At 39.2% G+C, this 21,827-nt stretch overlaps 1 protein-coding gene across 1 annotated transcript in view; it reads right to left on the bottom strand.

Annotated features, from left to right (window-relative positions):
* Positions 1-2,555: 2,555 nt before the first annotated feature.
* lrp1 (LDL receptor related protein 1) overlaps positions 2,556-21,827 on the bottom strand; it is a 175,356-nt gene continuing 156,084 nt past the window's right edge. Inside the window, exons 69-89 of the mRNA XM_002939712.5 lie at positions 21,543-21,649; positions 20,582-20,714; positions 19,568-19,687; positions 18,872-18,994; positions 17,677-17,811; positions 16,812-16,946; positions 16,463-16,585; positions 15,109-15,371; positions 14,025-14,203; positions 13,109-13,215; positions 12,800-12,916; positions 12,459-12,635; positions 11,734-11,874; positions 10,963-11,136; positions 9,389-9,553; positions 8,266-8,431; positions 7,142-7,246; positions 6,341-6,405; positions 5,951-6,047; positions 5,276-5,420; positions 2,556-4,556 (exon numbers count right to left, since the gene is read on the bottom strand). Of these exons, the coding sequence (XP_002939758.3) occupies positions 4,416-4,556; positions 5,276-5,420; positions 5,951-6,047; positions 6,341-6,405; positions 7,142-7,246; positions 8,266-8,431; positions 9,389-9,553; positions 10,963-11,136; positions 11,734-11,874; positions 12,459-12,635; positions 12,800-12,916; positions 13,109-13,215; positions 14,025-14,203; positions 15,109-15,371; positions 16,463-16,585; positions 16,812-16,946; positions 17,677-17,811; positions 18,872-18,994; positions 19,568-19,687; positions 20,582-20,714; positions 21,543-21,649 (2,918 nt within the window). The 3' untranslated portion in view covers positions 2,556-4,415. The remainder of the gene's footprint in view (positions 4,557-5,275; positions 5,421-5,950; positions 6,048-6,340; positions 6,406-7,141; positions 7,247-8,265; positions 8,432-9,388; positions 9,554-10,962; positions 11,137-11,733; positions 11,875-12,458; positions 12,636-12,799; positions 12,917-13,108; positions 13,216-14,024; positions 14,204-15,108; positions 15,372-16,462; positions 16,586-16,811; positions 16,947-17,676; positions 17,812-18,871; positions 18,995-19,567; positions 19,688-20,581; positions 20,715-21,542; positions 21,650-21,827) is intronic.

Here is a 21,827-nt window from a genome sequence, read left to right as displayed (position 1 = left end):
TTATTATCCTTATACTTGACAGTAGAAGGTCCATTATATAAAAAATATCTGTAGCACCGAAGAGGTATAAGGCAATCCTACTGGATGTTAGAAATTGTTGAGTTCCATGACTATATTAAAAAAGGTAATCCTTTTGGACTAGGGTGTATATTATCTCTTATAATAAAAAATGTTGTTGATTTAGTGATGAAATCTGTACTAACTTATGTAAGATGCATGGAGGGTTTGTACACAGTGTCGGACTAGAGGGTCAGGAGCCCACCATATTCATCTGTTTTTGTCATTAGTTCATAAGCCCTCTTACCATTCAGGATTGACCAGTGTTTTGCAGTGAGTGTGCAAACACAGTTCATGAAAGAATAGTAAAAGGGGGAGGAGGTAAAGGCCCAAACTGGTGGTTTTTCTTTGTTCTTTTTTTACATATAAATAGGGTTGCCAACTTTTGTAGAAAAATATACCAGCCTTCTAATATAGAGATAGATAGATAGATATAGAGAGAGATATAAATGTATCATATATCTGTCTATCTCTATATATTTATATCTCTATCGTTTTATCTATCTATATCTATCTGTCGGTCTGTCCATCTATCTATCTGACATCAGAGGTTGACTAGTAAGGAAACATCAATATCCATACTCTTATAACTGGAGCTTACTGATGTCATTGGTTATAATTGGTGCATAGTGAGTCATGTGACACATTACAACTTGTGCATAATAATAAATAATATTTATAGAAGGACATGAAAAGTCACGTCAAAGTTCCATGATCTGTGTAAAAGCCCTTTGTGGTTGGCCTCATGCTTTTAAATGGTCGTGGACCATTTTGTAAGTTAAAAAAGGGATATACAGGTCCTTTTCAAAAAATTAGCATATTGTGATAAAGTTCATTATTTTCTGTAATGTACTGATAAACATTAGACTTTCATATATTTTAGATTCATTACACACAACTGAAGTAGTTCAAGCCTTTTCTTGTTTTAATATTGATGATTGTGGCATACAGCTCATGAAAACCCAAAATTCCTATCTCAAAAAATTAGCATATTTCATCCGCCCAATAAAAGAAAAGTGTTTTTAATACAAAAAAAGTCAACCTTCAAATAATTATGTTCAGTTATGCACTCAATACTTGGTCGGGAATCCTTTTGCAGAAATGACTGCTTCAATGTGGCGTGGCATGGAGGCAATCAGCCTGTGGCACTGCTCAGGTGTTATGGAGGCCCAGGATGCTTCAATAGCGGCCTTAAGCTCATCCAGAGTGTTGGGTCTTGTGTCTCTCGACTTTCTCTTCACAATATCCCACAGATTCTCTATGGGGTTCAGGTCAGGAGAGTTGGCAGGCCAATTGAGCACAGTAATACCATGGTCAGTAAACCATTTACCAGTGGTTTTGGCACTGTGAGCAGGTGCCAGGTCGTGCTGAAAAATGAAATCTTCATCTCCATAAAGCTTTTCAGCAGATGGAAGCATGAAGTGCTCCAAAATCTCCTGATAGCTAGCTGCATTGACCCTGCCCTTGATAAAACACAGTGGACCAACACCAGCAGCTGACATGGCACCCCAGACCATCACTGACTGTGGGTACTTGACACTGGACTTCAGGCATTTTGGCATTTCCCTCTCCCCAGTCTTCCTCCAGACTCTGGCACCTTGATTTCCGAATGACATACTTTGGACCACTGAGCAACAGTCCAGTGCTGCTTCTCTGTAGCCCAGGTCAGGCGCTTCTGCCGCTGTTTCTGGTTCAAAAGTGGTTTGACCTGGGGAATGCAGCACCTGTAGCCCATTTCCTGCACGCGCCTGTACACGGTGGCTCTGGATGTTTCTACTCCAGACTCAGTCCACTGCTTCCGCAGGTCCCCCAAGGTCAGGAATCGGTCCTTCTCCACAATCTTCCTCAGGGCCCAGTCACCTCTTCTCGTTGTGCAGCGTTTTCTGCCACACTTTTTCCTTCCCACAGACTTCCCACTGAGGTGCCTTGATACAGCACTCTGGGAACAGCCTATTTGTTCAGAAATTTCTTTCTGTGTCTTACCCTCTTGCTTGAGGGTGTCAATGATGGCCTTCTGGACAGCAGTCAGGTCGGCAGTCTTACCCATGATTGCGGTTTTGAGTAATGAACCAGGCTGGGAGTTTTTAAAAGCCTCAGGAATCTTTTGGAGGTTTTTAGAGTTAATTTGTTGATTCAGATGATTAGGTTAATAGCTCGTTTAGAGAACCTTTTCATGATATGCTAATTTTTTGAGATAGGAATTTTGGGTTTTCATGAGCTGTATGCCACAATCATCAATATTAAAACAAGAAAAGGCTTGAACTACTTCAGTTGTGTGTAATGAATCTAAAATATATGAAAGTCTAATGTTTATCAGTACATTACAGAAAATAATGAACTTTATCACAATATGCTAATTTTTTGAAAAGGACCTGTATATTCCCTATATATTTTGTAACGTGTGCAAAGCTTATTACAGAAAGATTTGTTATAGAACAAGCCCCTCCCCCAGATTTCTTGAGTTTTAATAGTAAAAATAAAGACATAAGAAAGTTGAATGTCTGTTAAAAACTATAGTTTTATGTATGTAATAACTAGCCTGATACAGGATAATGTTTAACAAGAATGTGCAAAAAAAAAAAAAAAATCATTTTTATTATGTCAGATTAAAACAAAAGGCAATCACTCTCAATGTCATCAGTGACAGAATAAACTGGAAATAAGAGGAGCACAGTTTAGCCCCATCACTGCTAGAGAGCAGCACGTAGCATTCACAGACCACTGGCAACAAAAGGAAAAATCATACAGAATAAAGTGGGAAGCTGATTTCTGGCTATTACACCTAAAGCAGCAGTGCCACAAAGCAAGAAAATGATTGATGAAATCCCGTAAGAACAATTAGCGTTTATTCTTGTAAAGCCATGATTCTATAAATGTGATTATGTGGCTGGCTAGGCAAAAATCGGTGAGCAATAAAGGAAAAGATCTTCAAAATACAAAGGGTGAGAAGGATGCGAATACACATGGTGAGTAGGGCAGAGAATCAGAGAAAAGTGAGGAAAAAAAAAAGCAAATGTGCATATTAAACCCCATGATAGGATGAACAACATTGTCTCTATATCATTTTTCTAACATTGTAGCACTGCTCCTTTAAATGTGTTAATTAAGGGGTGTTTAGACTCTGCCCTTCTGTGGCTTGGAATGGATTATGGGATAAGGTGGGGGGAGATGAAGGGCAGGGTAGCAAGGTGGCATCACTGAATCAGATCTATAAATACAGAAGGCAGAGATAGCAGCTTTTAAAAATAGGGAACAACTTTCTTTAAAGTGCCCTGGATTTACATTTTTTTTTTTGTTTTCATTTAAAACTTTATTAAAAATTAACTAAAAATCATCTGATCTGAATTCTTACAATGCTTGAGGGGGGGCTGCAATGTAAGGTAGAATGCAATTAAATATAAAGCCCTTAGACCTCTCAACAACTGAAAATATCAACAGAAAAACGTCAGATTGCAAATCTACGCGACATTCAAAGCGTGGAGAGTATTTTCCCCAGCTAGAAAGCAAGCGCTCTCTAGAGATCAGGCACGTTATACTAATCAGGCAGTCTCGTTGCTCCAGCAAGATGTCTCCTTCTCTCGGATTCTGTCTGTCGGGGGAGGCTAATTCTGTTCTTTCCAGCTCCCTACACAGGTTCCCCTTTATCTAATGAAGGGAAATTACATTGCACAAAACCCTCTAGCACGTGAACCAATCTTGAAGACTTTTCCCCAGTCAAAAAAAAAAAAAATTCACCCCCCCCCCATTTCTTAAGAAAAATTAAGTAAAACATTTTGTTTAAAAAAAACACAAATGGCGTATGTACTGTGTGCAGTAGCTAAAAGACAAAGCAAATAAAAGACGATGGAAAAGTAATATACTGCTTGCTGACAGGTCTCCCGCTGTTTGACTTTCGTCGTACCATCCTTGTGATTACCGAAATGGATAAAATAATGTAACAGTCTTGGTTAAAATGACAGCCCTTGAAACTGTAAAACCGTTCCCTCTTCTTATTTTGTCTTTCACAACGAGCCGGCACTTCCTGTTCTGCTCCTCCGCTTCTCTCTCTCCAACTCCCTTTTGTGTGACGGGATGTGATTCTCACATTTGTGCAAATCGCAGGGTCCCCGTGGCAGGCAGTTCCTGGGCACTGACGAGTGAAGAACTGAAGGAATGCGTTTCCAGGTTCCAAAAAAAAAAAAAAAAAAAATAATGGCAAGGAAAAAAAAAAATATATTTATAATACTGAGATCAAATATAAAAGTAGTCCTTCATTTATACACTTTATACACCATTAGGCTGTGTGTGTGTGTTTTTTTCCATTTTTTAAAAGTTTTTAGCTATTTTTCGCTTTTTTTTTTTGTATTAAAATCTTCTCCCTATGCCAATGGGTCAGAGAAGTCATCCTCGCCTCCACGAGAGAGCAGTTCCCGCTTCTCGTCTGTACTGGCCAGTGAATGTCGGCTGTTGTGGGCACCCATGTACAGGGTGGCATAGACTGGATTGGTAAAGTTGGTGGGCTGGTAGGAGAAAGAGCAATGGAAGATTAAAAGGGATGTAAAACATATACATATTAAATGCAACGTGATACTGACATGGTCTATGATAGGAATAACACCTGTCTCACAAAGAACCTTGGCAGACTTACATTATATAATATACCCCTCTTACCTTCCCATGGCCTCTAACAACCCAACAGTCCCAGAATGATAGATCTGCCAGTTATGCTGGGTTGGATGGGGCATGATTAAAAAATGGAAATTCTGCTCTTAAAAGTTACCAGAAGTGTCTTTTCCTACCCCTGTTAACAGGCTGCACACTGCCAAGGTTCTCACTTTCCTTATGGCAGAATCAGCCCTGTCTATAAGGGCCGTGGCAGACGGGAAGATAAGTAGGCAGGCGACTAATCTCCCCGATATGCCATCCCACCAGCTAGAATGTAAATCGCCGGTGGGATGGCATACGCGGCGCCGAAATCACAGAAGTTTCCTCTCAAGGCAACTTTGGCGATTTTCGGCAAATCGCCTCGCCGCATATGCCGTCCCACTGACGATTTACATTCTAGCCGGTGGGATGGCATTTCGGGGAGATTAGTCGCCCACGGCAAGGGAGATTTGTTGTGCGGTGACTAATCTCCCCGTCTGTCACGGCCCTAAGACTTAATTTACTGTGAATTGCAATGATTTTCAAAGATAAAGCCAAAGATCAGGCTCTAAAGCTTTTTACTATTCATTGATACCTTGTCTGGATCCAACGTGAAGTCTGCATCAAGGAGGTCTCCTCCATCATCATCTTGCTCTCCCTCATACATTTTATATGTTGGGTTGCCAATTTCTACATTCATGGCTCCATTGGTCATTCGCTGGTGCTGGAAACCTTTAGCTCTGTGAAAGATATTAGTGACATTTTAATTTGCCATATGCTGTAAATACTGCTGATTATTGTGTTAACTAAGCTAAATGTGTAAGCAAATATACTGTTTCTATTATTAAAGTTGTATCACTCAGTCACTAAAGGTATGAATTTAGTTTATTTTAAAGGCCAACTAAAGCCTTCTGTTTCAATCATATTTACTCAAAGGAGCCACTATATATTGAGGGCATTATTTAGGTAATAGGCAGGGTTTTCTCAGCAGTGGATTAAGGGACACCTGTCTGCCATTGGGAACACGGGCTGGCTTTCAGAACATAAATGGATACTTAATTGTTTTTAATTGTGTGCACATTGACAGCCAGATGCAGGTATGGGTTGTTTCAGTGTATTATTGGGATTTTTTCCTGCTGGTAGAGAAATTGCCATATGTGACATAGCCCTAAAAGCTTAGCAGAGTTATCTAGGTGCTGTGTCTGTATGCGCTGAAAAAGAAATAAGAGAAAAAACAGTTGTATGGAAACAAGCATAAGAAGAATCTTACCCGCTCATTCGGTGCCGGTACCAGAAGTACGCGCCAACCATCACCAGCAGAACAAGCAAGATCACCAGTACAATAGGGATTACAATGGATACAGTTGCTGAAATTGAATCAATAATGCAGGTTTGAAATTTGCAAAAACAAACAAACCATATAGCGCTTAACTGGAGGGCATGTAATTATAAGTATGATCTGGCTGTGTGATGCACATAATGTAGAGGCAACAATGGCAACATTTACCATTTAGATGCTCTATTCTTTATAGGTACTTATAGATAAAGGAAAGCTGGCTAAAAACAAAGAATTCAAATTATTTTTTTCTCACAAGCCAACAGTAAGTATATATCCTTAGCTTAAGTAATGCAGAAAATGAATTGGGTTACATCTACTTACAGCTGCTTCGGTTCTCCACACCTACAAAAACATTGCAGGTTGGGCCAGTCATCTCTGCCGGGCATCTAAAAACAGAACAATAAGCTCACATTGAGTAATGCCATTAATCCCCATGTACTTGCATAGACATGATACATACAACCCTGCATAATATAGCATTATATAGTCACCACTGTATAAATGTGATATGCCGTATGTGTGCACACAGTACATGTCTTATCCAGAAACCCTTTCTACAGAAAGCTCTATTTTACAAAAATGCCACCTCCCACAGAATTCTTCCTTAGCAATAAATATAAGTTTATAAATGACTTCTTTTTTAATAAAACAGTACCATGTACTTGATGGTAACTAAACTGCATGAATTCATATCAGTGGCAAAATCATCCTATTGGGTTCATTTAACGGTAAAATGTTTCTTAGTACTTAGTAGTATAAGTCTAGTAGACTTATAATAATAAGATAACAGATCCCATGCCCATATAGTATATCCTTTGGAAAGTTGTCTGTCAAAGAGAATTAAGCACAAAGTTGTGGAATTATTTGTAGCTGACAATATAACTGGCAATATAGAAATATCTTTAAGTAACAATAACTGATAAAAAGTGTGAAAATCTCAATTTTCTATTTCTTTTTCTTGTTAGGTACCTAGTTACCAACCATAAACAAAGCAAAATATCCAGAGGGAAAACATATATTCTACTATAGCACATAAGAACCTCAAATGTTAATGGTAAGTTATTAGAATTCCAGCCCCCCTGCCCCAAATCACTTCCCCACCCCAAAAAAACAGTTCCTTACTGGCACTCGGGCATATCTGTCTGGCGATTCATAGTGCAGACTCCTCCATTCAAGCAGTAATTGTCACATGTAAGGCAAGTCTTGGCAATCCGGCCATCAAGGCACCTACAAAAAAAAAAAAATCATTTTCCACCATGGGCCTTTTTTATGTGTGTACATAATTATTGTATTAATAAATGACAGATAAAGGCATATATATGAACATAGTTGCAAAATGCAATATATCACTATGTCTGCCATATTGTGCACTTAAGCGAAGGTGGGGCCACAGTTTATTTGCTTTGACAGAGATTGGGGGTCCCAGCTGAAACGTTAGGTGTGTCAATAAACACTTATTTCATCATCCATTTTTCAAGACCTGTGAGAGCATATTCTTATCTATTATGGAGTTACATTGTATAATACACAACTTATATTTGCATGTATCAAGATACATGCAAATATATGTTGTGTATTATACAATGTAACTCCATATAGACTAACAGAGGCATATATGTCATGGTTGTATTTTACTATACTTTACTATTTTATATATGTACTTTTGCCTAAAGGTACATACACTAATATGCATTATAAAACACATGGGATGATGACAGTGCCTTTAAGAGAAGGTGCAACTACTTCCTGGAAAGCAATTAGCACGTTATGTGAATAATTTAGATTGTTCTTTACATTCAGATTGACAATGGTATGTAGATGATGCGCATGTGGGCACAGCTATCTGCAATAATGATAATAATAAACTAAAGAAATGTATCTGCCCATAAAGGTGGCCATAAAAAGGCTGCTTTTAGCTGGAGAATCGGTCTGAAGGGCCCGAATGGGCAGCTTTTCTGCCCGCGTATGGGACCCTCCGATGGGTCTACCTGACCTAAAATATGCAAGATATCGAATAGGCAGGTTTCATTTTAGCATCTCATTGAGGACTGCATTGATCCTTCTATATGGTCGTCACTCTGATGGCTTATAGTGTATGGCCAGCTTTAGACTAAAGATGATATAATGTCTAGCTAACAATGGCTGTTTAGCCAGTTTCACTGTCTATAGAGACGATACCAAGTCCTTGACTATACCAACTATACCAAGAGGTGCACAGTAAGAAAGTGAGCAAGCTTCAGACTTACGAGCAGATGACTTCTCCATTCCTTGTGTCACATTTGCCATCTTTGCAGCGGGAGCACCTGTGAATCTCACATTTTGTGCCTTCATATTCTGGGTTGCAGCGACACTGCTTTGTCCCATTAGCCAGCATTTGGCAGATTCCATTCTCACAATAACCTTTACACTTTCCTGGAAAAAAAAAAGATTATTCTTCAGAAGGCGTCTAACAAATAATGGGTGGGTCTACCATGAGTTATGAAACAGGAGCTAATATCCACAGCATTAAGACAAGCACCTCCAAAATCCATGGTCATAAATTAAATATCTTCTCTGCTAATAACTATGAATTAGGGTAACTCAAATCTGGCCCCATTTACAGTATATCAGATGGAAACAGTTCTGTCAGTCTACAACAAGCAATATGATGTCTCAGGCTCAGGTAAACACAGAACAGCGCCTCCTGCCTGTCAAATCATCCACATTCCCCAGGTTTTGTGCAGCTTGTGAAGGTGCAGTTTGCAGTGGGAAAAAAGAAAATATTTTAAAGATATTGAGGAAGGTAAACGTTAAAAGAGGGAATCTGGAAATTCAGCTTTCTTAAGAGTCCTGATATAACTGAAATTCTGCAAGATTTACAAAAAAAAAAAGTCAAATATACACATTAAAAATTTATATAAGAATTAAAAAAATTTTCATTAATATGCACAATGCTGGGATTAAAAGTGCAAATTGCAGGACGAGCCATGGTCATGATAAGAAATGCTTATGCTTGTTTTTCAATCATGACTTTTCCTATGATTTTTGATACATGATACATGTGCCTATAGGCGTTAGTATTATTATGCTGTTTGATATATGCTAATATATTCAGTACTACTTTACAGAGATTATACATCATTTAGATCAGTCCCTGTCCCACCAGTGTTTACAATCCAAAATGGCAAACCAATCTTAGCAGTACCCATAAAGAAGGTTGAAAACAAAGATGCGCTAACTTTGCATTAGAGCTAGAACCCCACAGCAACCAGTGAGCAGGTAGCATTTTACGATTTCATAGGAAACACATATTTGCTGGTTGCTATGTATAAGTAAATCTAAATTTTTCTTCCCATTATAGTGCACTTTAAAACTGTGCTTGGTCCTTACTGTATTGACATTTGTCTCCAGTGTAGTCAGGCAGGCAGCGACAGTTGGGTTGGTTGCCTTGATTCACAGTGCATGATCCATTGTTTTGACAGTGGTCTGAAGTGCACACCTCTTGCTGACACTGAGAACCTGTAAACCCATTGGGGCAACGGCAAGTCGGCATGCCTGCAAAGAAATGGAAAAAGAATGATTACTACAACAAGATTAAATATTGCTATAGAGAGTAAATTCAAAAGGGTGAAAGTTTGGCATAAGTTTCAGGCCTGGGACCTTCATAATCATCATTAATATCCCCAGACCTGGACTTGCAAAATCTGTTTATTCTGGCAAATGCCAGAGGGGCTGCTGTAAGATGCCATACGCAGTCACTATTTATTGGGCTGGAGGGGGCTGTTTGAGCCTCTGTGTACTTGAAATGCCAGGACCTATTTCTTAATCTAATTTTATATCTAGATGTCCCTTTATACCGCACCATAAAGGCCACCCCAATAAACTGAAGTGTGGGTGGCCCAGAAAAGCCTAAGCATTAACTAGCCCATCCCCACCTTAGCTACATAACATTTCTGTACAATGCATATTTATTGCTGGACAAACATACCTGTTTTGTTGCAAAATTAAAGCACTTTATAACACTGTAAATGTGTTCTCAATCTGTCAATAAAAGAGGCCACACTGTTTATATTAAAATAATATTCTCTGCTGCCTCCCAGGTTAACTACCTGACTGCTGTATTTCTCGGTGTAATACATTTTCAGTAGTGGCAGAAACTATGTAAACAAGACAGACTTTCTAATGAAAAAAGCTAGTTTTATAAGGGGTTCAATATATGCAGGTTCTTTTTGGCCTCAAAGATTTAGTTATAACAAAGGATCCATGTAGCTTTTTAGGTGTGCTTTACTAGGGTGCACACAGCTGCTGTATTCGGGCAATAGTACACAGGATACATATTTTCCTTAATTTGCAAATGGAAAATTGCTCAAATTTACTTATTCATAGACTCAGTGACTGACTGACCCTGCTGGTGCACACACAGGTTGGGCATTTACTGTTAGGAAAATTGCCACTGAACATTCCCTGGTGGGGGCCACACAGGCCTCAAACAGACAAATTCAAGCATTTTGCCACCCCATGTCAAGCCGGGAATTTTATGTGCAAAAAATTTCTTGAATTCATGTGGTATAAAATTGCCTTATTAGTGTCAAAAGAATGGCAGCAGAAGAGGTACAAAAGACTTTATGGGAAAATCATGATGACAGAAGTAAATAAAAGAGAGATGCCTCCGTGAAGCCTTGCTGCAAAATCCTAAATAATAAAAAGCAGAAGCCAGTCTTGTGTAAGTGTGAATGATATCCTTCAGAATTCAAATAAATTTCCCCCCGCCTTTCATGAAAACACACAGAAGTTGGACTTGACGTTATCTTTTTATTTGGTTTATACTCCATTTAAGGTTGGCTTAAGTTCAATTTTCAAGCTTTTCTCTGCTTGTGTTACCATAATAACCGGCTTTCTTATTATTCTGCTAACTACAAGGGCAACTACATTAAATATAGCACTGTACCTTGTTGCCATATTACCTGTGAGTGATGGGGCACAGATTCCACCGTTCTTGCAGTAATCCCGACACTGGTAGATCTCACACCTCTCACCATCATAACTGGATGAGCAGCGACACTTTGGTTGTTTTCTAGCATTCAGGAAACACTTGCCTCCATTCAGACACTCTAATGTGCAGCTTTCTGGAGTAGACGCTACAGGATATAATGAGAGTCAAGGTTAAATGTCCGTAAATTCCCCTTTGTGGTTTAAAGAGACTCTGGGCAGACTAACTAACTTCCCACAATTTGGGAACCTACGTATGTATACAGGGTATGAACATTTGCCACCGCTACACAAATACCATAATACCGTAAAAGTATTTATCAAGAATAAGTTTCGATCTAGGTTGCTTAGCTCATTTTCCCATTTCACATTCTGCCTATGAAAAAGGTGCTATAGTCCTTTAGGGTGACTGTTACTGACGAGCGAATTTATTCGCATGGATTCACAGAGAAATCCCACATTTCACCACTGGCAAATCTTTTTACAAAACTGTGGCAAAAATTTGCTGTGAAAATGCGAGAAAAATGCAGAAAAAAATGCCCATTTGGAGTGAGAAAAAACTTTCACTGTGAGAAAAACTGCCCACTGATTTTAATGCATTTGGAGTGAGAAAAAAAAGTTGCACAAACTTTTTGCCGTTTCAAATTTTTATTTTTTAGCAGTTTTGTGAATTTTTCGCCAAAATGAAATGGGATGGATTCATTTATCACTAGCGATTTTTAAGAAGATTTCACACTTATACTTACCATCTGGTGACAGTGTGGGTGATGGGATTAGCATGCATGTGCCATTGTCCAATCTCCTTCCATTGGGACAGGTGCAGACTGGCCCACTGGGACTTAGCAGACATAGCCATTCACATTTCTTACGATCGCAAGGATTGGTTACTGAGGAGAGAAAAAAAAGTGCTACCAAGTGCATGTAATGAGCCTAAGCCAGTTCTGTATGGCTGACATAATCGCAATACCATAAGCATATCAAAAGCAGGTTGTAGTTCTTTGGTACCCTAAATAGCTGTAATAAAGCATGTGACACCACTGGGTTCCTCTATGAAGACAGCTCTGGTCTGTATCAACTTAGGTCTGGTCTATGAAGACAGTTCTGGTCTGTCTATGAACTTTGGTCTGGTCTATGAAGACAGCTCTGGTCTGTCTATGAACATTGGCCTGGTCTATGAAGACAGCTCTGGTCTGTCTTCATCAATGAAAACAAAGACTTGAACCTCAACCATCATTAAGAATGCTACCTGTCCTCAAATGAGCAAGAGACAAAAATGGATTGCAGGACTCCATGTGACATCCATAGGCCAAAGTTTAGTCTAACTAAGGCACAGGAACTAGCACAATAAACAGCATAAGGTAGAAAGCACGAAAGCATACTATAACATGCTGCTAGTTCAGGTACAAGCTTCTAGAAAGCTTCTAGAAATAATGGCCGCCTTATACCACATTTGCAATAAATCTGATCTCACCTTCTGGTTGCTTGTATTGGTGGTGTAGTACAACATCCGTCACATGATTTATTCCCCAAGTAAGATTGGTGACAGGCCCATGCCCAAATTTGTGTACTTTAAAGATGAGATTATTGATGTATGTTACACCATAGATGTAGTCTTCAAATATATCAATGCTGAAGGGATGGGTAAGACCTGTAATTAAAGAAAAATAAGTAAATATGTTGATACTTTTACTTTTACAACAGAAGTATGACTTGTCACAGGTTGAATGCCTCTGGTTTATTGTTTAACACTGCAAATTAAAACACCATAACAACATAACAGGCTGCCGTCATTATAGAAGCAGGGATATTAACCTTTCTTGTTACTGATTGCCACAACAGGATCTGTTCCATTGAGACGGATGCTGCAGATAATAGACAGTTTGGCATCAGCCCAGTATAGACGCTCATTGTAGTAATCCACTGCTAATCCTGCATGAGAACAATAAGCATATAGTAAATCTAATGGATAAGTATTTGTTTGCAAAGATTTAACACCTTTGCCTCCATTAAACGGTTTGTCCATCAAATAATGGATTTTCACTTCATTAGAATCTGAACTAATATGGACAGTTAACAGCTTTCTGGCCATCACTGGATTAACATGTGTATTTATAATCATACCTGTTGGCCACTGGATGTTGTCTTCCACAAGGGTCTCCCTTAGGGTTCCATCCATGGCTGCAGTTTCGATTTTAGGGTGATTTCCCCAGTCAGACCAGTACATTGTTCTAAAAAAATAAATAAAAAATGTAGGTATTAGGAAACTGACTGTTCACAACCTTCTCTAAGCATCCTGCCTAGATTCCATCTTCTTTTTAACTAAAATCTTAAATGTTTTGTTTTTGGAGAAGTTCATTTAACTGGGGCTAACTTAATTTTTAAAATAAAAATTTCATGATGAATGAAGTATCCAGTGATTAGTTTATGTCCAAAAACAGGGCAGTCAAAGTTAAGGTGGCCATACAGGTAGCGATTTCGAACTTTTGTGCACGAAAGATCATTCCCACCCTCCACTGACGTTCAGGGCTGAATTGTCAGATATGGAGGTAGAGTCAATAGGAATTCTACCTCCACCTGTCGATTCAGATGATGTTAAAAAGAGTAAGGAAGTGAAGGGGGTGCCCTGTTTTTACCTTGAACTGGAGCTGGGGGGGACTGGGTGTAACATCTTAGTTAGGGGTTGCTACTGGTATAGTGTCACAGCACCCCCCTGGTGGGGAAGCCAGAGATAGAGGCGAAATGTAGGGTGTGGCAGGGGTCAGGCCTGGGGCTTGTGGAACAAGTGCGAGTTATGGAAGAAAGTCGTGCTTAGAAGTGACAGCAGGCAGGTGCTTTACTCTTGGTTATAATTGTGTGCAGCCTTCATTGGCTACAGGAATTACAAGAAAGCTATTACACTTTACTGCTGCTTCTTCGTGTAAATGTTAATAAGCTGTGGCCTTTTGATGAGCATGTATATTTAAGGTTTATGAGTCTAAGTTATAGCAAGAAGTAGCAGGTGCTAAATAGATAATACAGCTTTATGATTACATCTTACCCTCGCAGAGGATCGACTACAATGGCATGAGGTTCATCAATCATGCCAGAGATCAGGGTCTTTCGGTGTTCACCCTTCATTTGGGCCACCTCAATTACATCACGTCCAGAATCAGTCCAATAAATGTTTCCTGCTACCCAATCAATAGCAATGCCTCTGGGCATTTTGAGACCTGGAATCTGTAAGGAAAGCATAAAATCAGTCTACAAATTCTAGTTTGCACTTATTACAGGTATAGGATCTGTTATTCAGAAACCCATTATCCAGAAAGCTCAGAATTACGGGAAGACCACCTTCCATTGACTCGATTTTAATCAAATAATTCAAATATTTACAAATGATTTCCTTTCCTCTGTAATTAAACAGTACCTTGTACTTGATACCAACTAAGATATAATTAATCATTATTGAAAAAAATTACTGAATTATTTTTCAGTAAGAAGATCCATATTAAGTCCCCTAATCTGGAAAACCTCAGGTTCCGAGCATTCTGGATAACAGGCCCCATATCTGGACTATTCTTACTCAAAGTATTTTCTCCTCTGCATAGTGCATTCTTACATTTTATGGGAGTTGCCACTTTTCTTTCCTTGCTCTCAATTTTAAAAATAGCTGAAAATGTCTCAAAAGAATCAAGTAATGCAGCACCTACCATAATAAAGTGCAAATAATCACAGAAAGGATGCTTTAAGCATACCTCATTTATATTAAATAGAAAATTATAGAGAAAAAAATGTACACACAAGATAAAGGCTGCATACAAACTATCCTCCTTGAGAACCAATTACATTGGTTTTGAGATAATTAAAAGTTTAGGTTTTGGGGTGCCATAGCAAAGAAAGATTTAACTTCCTGGAATTCATTGCAGTTTTTAAAACAAGCATTTGGTTTTTCTTTGGATGTACCACTGTGTCCTTTTGATGTTAAAATTTGTATTTCTGGTGGAGTCCGTCACTGGAAAGCCCAGCTTTGACCACTGAAGGTGCCAGTAGGTTCGATATTAAAAATAAGATGCTGATGCATTTCCATGCAGCTTGGGTGTAATTGAAGGCGATTAATATGTGCAATAAGTGGATCAACTCACATTAAGGTCAGTGACTCCCTCGTCTATCTGTCTTTTGTTTCGATTGGAAGAGGTGGAAGATGTTGAATGTAGCTCACGATAGGATATCTTGCCAGTATGCCAATTGCTCCAGAAGATCTTGTTGCCCTTCACATACACATCCATGGCATCAATGCGAACATTCTCATCCCCTCTGAAAGCCTGCTCATATGCAGAATTGGGGTTGAATGGATACAGGCTTCGTATCTCATTATCATCAGCAATGTATAGAACCTGGTTAGATCCTGAAAGCAGAAAAGTTTAGGGTCAATGCAAGAACATACAGTAAATGGGCATATGGGATAAAAAAAAACTCACTAAATGAAGCTCAGTACAACATGTATGAAGGACATGTATATATATCATAGCAAGAGTCTTCCCTACCTACCTTATCACTGTATACTGTGTTTCTAAATATATTATTTGTTCACTAAAATAGCCAATTTTAAAGGAGACATATTGGATAAATGGGAAAAAAAGGTAATTTTGTAGGCAATTATGAATAATATCCGGTGCTGGTTTCCCTTTGATCTAAACATTAACCCTATCTGTAACAATGGCCCCTTTATTGGAGCTCCCTATAGATCCTCTCAGGTCCCTGTCTGGGTTTCAAATGAGGGGTGGGCGTGTCCTAACGGACCCTGCCAGAAGCACAGTAGGGGGGGGAGAGCCAATCACAGCCCTGCACTCACACAAGCACAGACAGGCTTCAGTTCCCTATCAGGTCAGTCTAGCTGCTGATTGGTTCCTATCCTACAGTGCAGGGTACGGAGGGCCGCCGGCTCCCCAGCTCATCCAGAGAATTCAGCCAGCAGGAAGTGGCACAGAAGGGCGGGGTTAGTGGGGTTTTTGTGGAATTTCTCAATAAATCAGTCAGAAACACAACTTTTTTAAGCCCAATCCTTCTATATCTAGAGGAGTATAATTCACTGGTACATTCATAATTTTTATAGGATATGTCTCCTTTAACACCATCCTAAACCACAAAACTCAACACTTTAGTAGTGGCTCAGGCATCTTCAAATACCTCTACACTACCATCTATATATTCAGATAAATGGTATAAAGAACATATTGAGAGCTGTGGACCTGTCAATGTAAAACACAGTATTGTGTTTCCTAATGATTATGGAGCAACTAAGTGAATGGGAAAAAGCTGCCTGTTCTTAAGGGTGTTTTTGACCCCTGCTGTCCTTGCAGCAAAAATTCCACTGCACCATTTTACTAAACTGGCCACATGTTATCTGCCCTATATAACAAATATATCTCAGCTATTTCATTTCTATAGAACACACTATAACTGATTATGTTTATCCACAAAAATATATACTCTTACCATCTGCTTTGCATGAATGGTTTGTGGACTTAATGAAGTTTTTGGCACAGGTACACATGTGTGATCCTTTAGTATTGTTGCAGATCTGAGAGCATGTACCAAAAGTGAGGCATTCATTGATATCTAGAATGAGAGAAATAGAAACAAGGTACCCTTGTAACAATCGATTAGTGAATAAAGCACATTATATATTATACACTATTAAAATCATACCCACTCTAAAGCACCTTCTCTACAATGTAAACAATCTGGCCAGTCATTCAAAACCAATAACCATACCCTTTATAAGCTTTTTTGCACCTCTCTGTACTCTCCATTTCAGTAATACTCCCTTTAATGGAGTCTGTACCTTTGCATGCATTGCTTCCTGGGATCTTCTGGAAACCATTCTGACAAGTACAATACACTGTTGTTTGTGTATGGACGCACTTCATCTCCTCTCCACAAATTGTACTGTTGCCATGACAGCCATTAATTTTAAGATCTGTCAGGAAAAGTAGAAGGTTAGTAAAGCTGTATATTTTTGCAACTGCAAAAGAACCTAAGCAAAATGCATTCATCAGTGACAACAGGATGGAAAGAGTTTTCTATTCATTTAAATATAAAACTAATAAAATAAAAAATGTATGGATATCAGTAACTGGTACAAACTGCATTTGTTTCTGAGGCACAGATATATTTTATGTAAGTAAGCTGCTGAGTAGCCATGTTGGGGCTGCAGATTAGCCATGGGGCAGCCATTCTATAATATATGAAACATGGGCAATAGGGCACATATTTACATAGCAATAGCAGATAAGCTCTGCAGAATACAATACTATAGTTTTAGTACTTACCTTAGGACATAAACTAGTGTTATTTGCCATTCAGGGCTCTCTACTATGAAAAGAACATCTCGCTTATATAAAATAAGATTTTTTTGGTGCTGGGTGGACAGATACACATGTTAAATGACAAACTACTACTACATACATACATATTCCCACTGGTGTCACTCATCCCTTCACTTAAACTAAGACGGTTGTCTATAGGCAAGGGGGTAGGCAGAGGTGCCAGACTGGCAGCTGCCATGGGGGAATGGCAGAATGCTAATTTCCCAAGTGACACTTATGTGTATTGCCCATATGTGTGTGCACTCCGGCAGTACACGGCAGGCAAGCAACATTTAGGTTGCACCTAGTTGCTAGAGAGTGAGCACTGTATTACACACACACCAGGGTAGCAGCTCTCTTCATCCGAACCATCTCCACAGTCATCAAACAAATCACAGCGCCGACTGGAACTAATACACTTGTTGTTCTTGCACTGGAACTCCTCTTTCTCCATGTCACAGCTTTTTGGTTTTGTATCTTGCATACAGAAAAAAAAATACATCAGTTGATAACAGACAGCACAGTTTTTCATTTTTGTTTAATAATTAAAGTTAGATAAACAACTTGTCATTATATATCACATAAAACATCCCATATAAATAAAGTCTTTATATTAAAATATACATTTTTGTAATATGTTCTATTGGATTATCCCAGAATGAAATGTTGCCATTTTAAATGGTATAGTCTAGCCTCTGGCTTGTATATGGCACGGACTGTGGTCATACACAAACCAAGGGGGGACACACACGTCAAGTTATATCAGCAGAGATGTGATGGGCAATAGATGGGCCCCCCCCTCCCCAACTCCACCCTGTTTCAAACTGGCCCTGACCCAATGCTTCCTGATTTGCAGCTGTAAGCGGATATAAAAGAGAACGCTTGATGAGGATTCTATGAATTTCAATGCAATTTGCATGCAAATTACTGACAGTGGGTGACCACCCTCTTACTGCAGGTGAGGAGGAGATTAATTCATGGTGACTCCTGAAAAATATGGCTAAATGGACATGTCTGTATTAGCCAATGAATGGACATTTAATCCCACACTGTTGTAGTTTTTTTTGTCAGGTAATACTGCACAAATTACGGTTAAATTATCTTACAAAACCTATAGCTCTCCCCTTCAAAGAGGAACCTTTAATGCTGCAAACATGCACTCAAACTTTAGTGGAAGCTACATATTTTTTTTCACTATTAAACTGACTGCTTCTCCAATGATTCATGGTTTGGTGGGCCTGACTCTCACCCAGCCCAGTCTCTCGGTCCCTCCCATCCCAAACCCCTTTTCATGGGCAAAATTATTGTTCTGCTTTTATTTATAACCTTGCTTCTACCCTGCCTCCTCTCATAACATCATGGATTGCCAGGTTGGGCTTGGGTATATAAATTATCACAGTGCACAGGATGGGTTTAGATTGGGTTGGTATTACTACTATGTATCACAATATAAAAAAAAGTACAAGATATATATGATGACAATAGGACAGGAAACAAAGAGCAGTCAGCCTAGCAGCATCTACGTTGTCTCACTCACCACAATGTTCTTCATCTGTGCCGTCACCGCAGTTATCAATACCATCACAGACACGTGCCATGCTCAGACAAACACGGTCGTTTCTACAACGGAACTGTCTAAATGGCGGACAGGTAAACTTCACTGCCAGAGACACAAGCAGGACAAAACCAAAGTGTCAAAAACATTTTAAATGCACAGTTATTTTAATTGAAGAAATAGCTAGCACTAAAAGTAAATGCAGAAAAATGTAGTCATTCAGGCTTTTTCCATGCCAAGCTCCCTAACCCGTGTGCCCTTAAAATTGCTTAATCAGCTATAATGTCCATGTTCTCTTCAAGAACGTCATCTATCAGAGGATATCAGAACTGTATTTGAACAAAGGACGGCATCAGCTTGGATTGTCCATAATTAAAGATGTAAGCATTTTAGCTTAAGCCACGTTCTACAGAAATCTACAGTCATTACCTAATGAGGGAGGATAAGGAGCCTCTTAGGCCACAGCTTAGAAGTCCAGTAAACTCTTTTTACTAATCATGACACATATTTTGCCATTTATTAACATATACTAAATAGGATATATAGGCTAGCATACAACCAATGTGCATACATGCAGACCGTTACAAATATCAGTACATGGCAGCACATGGTCTTCAGACACAAGCTTGATATGCAAATGCCTGCATACTGACAGGTTAAAGCTCAATACACACTTACAGCACTCTTCTGGTTTCTCATCAGAGTTGTCCCCGCAGTCATCCTCTCCATCACACTTCCAAGCTAGAGGTTTGCACAGGGTGTTGTGGCACTGAAACTCATCCATCGGGCAGGTCCGTACTGAAACACATATCGACAAATTAACTTTTCAAATGAAGGGTCTAAACGGTTTCATGATGGCTCCACCCCATACCACATAAACATTTTTCTCAGTGTACTGTATGGCTTAACCGTCAGATAAAGCAACTTTTGTGTTGCCTAGCTTTATATGGGAAATAATATGGGAAAATATGGGAAAATCTCTCATGAAAATACATGTAATAACTCCTGAGGTTTGGGGAAGTTGTTACGTCTTATACCCTCTCTTTCTGCAATACAAAATAAAATACGAAATAACATTCTCCTGGCCTGAAACATGGGGCTATACAAGGAGAGCTACCTGCTATAAGTACCTGTCTAGAATAAGGTTTTATTGTTTCCAGAGGGTGCTTAACTTTTGGTATGATGTAGACAATTATATTCTGAGACAATATGCAATTGGTTTTCAACTTGGTTTTTTTTTTTTTTTTTAGTTATTTAGCTTTTTGTTTAGCAGCTCTCCAGTTTGGAATTTTGGCAGCTATCTGGTTACCATGGTCTTTACCGTAGCAAATAATTTGAAAAACTACACACAATATAAAAAGATTAATTGCAAAGTTGAAGGAATAGGATATTCTATAACATATTAAAAGTTAACTGCAGGTGAACCGCCCGTTTAATATTCTATTTGCCTAGAGAAAACCATTAGGCCTATTTTTAGGCATTAACAAGCAGGAGCTGTGAATCTTCTTGTGAGACATTACCTAATGCTAGAAATGTAAAAACATCTTGCCCTACCCTACTGAAAATAAAAAGCATATGTAGCATTATATATACACACAGAGAAACTTGTATTTATGTGAAGTTGTCCCATAACTCACTAAAATGGAAGCTACAAAAGGTTAGTCGGGGTGTCTAAAGGGCACTGCTACTGACCTGTGTTATGGCAGTTCTCTTCATCACTGCCATCCATACAGTCAGCATCTGCGTCACAGTGCCAGCGATGTGGGATGCAGTGGCCATTGTTACACTGGAACTGATCTGGCTCACACCGCACCTTGCAGTCTTTCTGTTGGGATTAAAATAAAACCAAAAAACTAAATGATCACATGCACAAAAAACCATTTTAGTTTGTTAGTGGGGTTAAGGTGTCCATATGATATTTTTGTTATCTGAGCAACGAGCTTTAGTGCTCTTATATCATTTCCTAATAAAAATTAACTGTTTGGGCCAGATGTAGAACTTCAAATAAGGTTGCTGGAGTGTGGGCTTATTTCTTAACAGTGTTCCATGCAGGCCAGTCAAGGCCAGACTGGATTATGTGTCTGGTGGTGCCGTGCAGGAGTCACAGAGATGTCAAGAGTTGTTTCAGGTAAGGGAGCGGAATGGAGAGAAGTGGCTTGCTACTTACTGCCACACGTAGGGCTCAAAATGAGAGCTATAATGTAGGCACCCTGGTAAGTTCTCTGATCAGTCATTGCTTAAAGAACAGCCTATACCACAAACCTTTCATTTAGGCCAGTGGCAGTATACGTGCCAAGGAAGGACCTTGGGGGAACTCTATAAGGGGTGGGATACATAAACAAAATTATATTTTGGTGAAGAGAGTTCATTCATGCTGGTCCACCATGGGCTGTGCCCCTGCAAAGCAGAATAAAAGGGGCTGGAATGTGGAGGGATGCTGTGTTTGTGCTGCAGTTGCATAGTTTCCCCTCTGTGGGGTGGGTGAAAGCTAATGATCTTGCCTGGGTCCAGCTTTGAACATCCCAGCTTAATTCCTTAGCACAGTCATATCTACTATTTTTATTTATTATGGAATGAAAAGAAGCCATTTAGCAAGCTAAAATATATAGGAAACCTCTAATGAATTGTGTTTTGCCCACTGGTTAAATCTCACCTCATCAGACCCATCAATACAGTCATGATCACCATCACATTTCCACCGACCAGCAATGCAGCGTCCATTGGCACAGGAGAATTCACTTTCTGAGCATGGTCTGGGAGCTTAAAAAAAAATGAGGGCATATGTATTTACAATTAAATTAGAATCACTAAAATATACAAATATTGCCAGTGTCATACTAATTGCTCTCCTGCTGGTATAAACTAAAGCTGCTAGCGGAGTATGTTCCATGTTTGTATCTGAGAGCAGACGGTGTGGACCACTGTCCCTCTCGAGGCT

The sequence above is a fragment of the Xenopus tropicalis genome, chromosome 2, assembly GCF_000004195.4.
Source record: "Xenopus tropicalis strain Nigerian chromosome 2, UCB_Xtro_10.0, whole genome shotgun sequence".
Lineage (NCBI taxonomy): Eukaryota > Metazoa > Chordata > Amphibia > Anura > Pipidae > Xenopus > Xenopus tropicalis.
The sequence above is the reverse complement of the archived record's forward strand: the minus strand, read 5'-3'. Positions and strand labels throughout refer to the sequence as shown.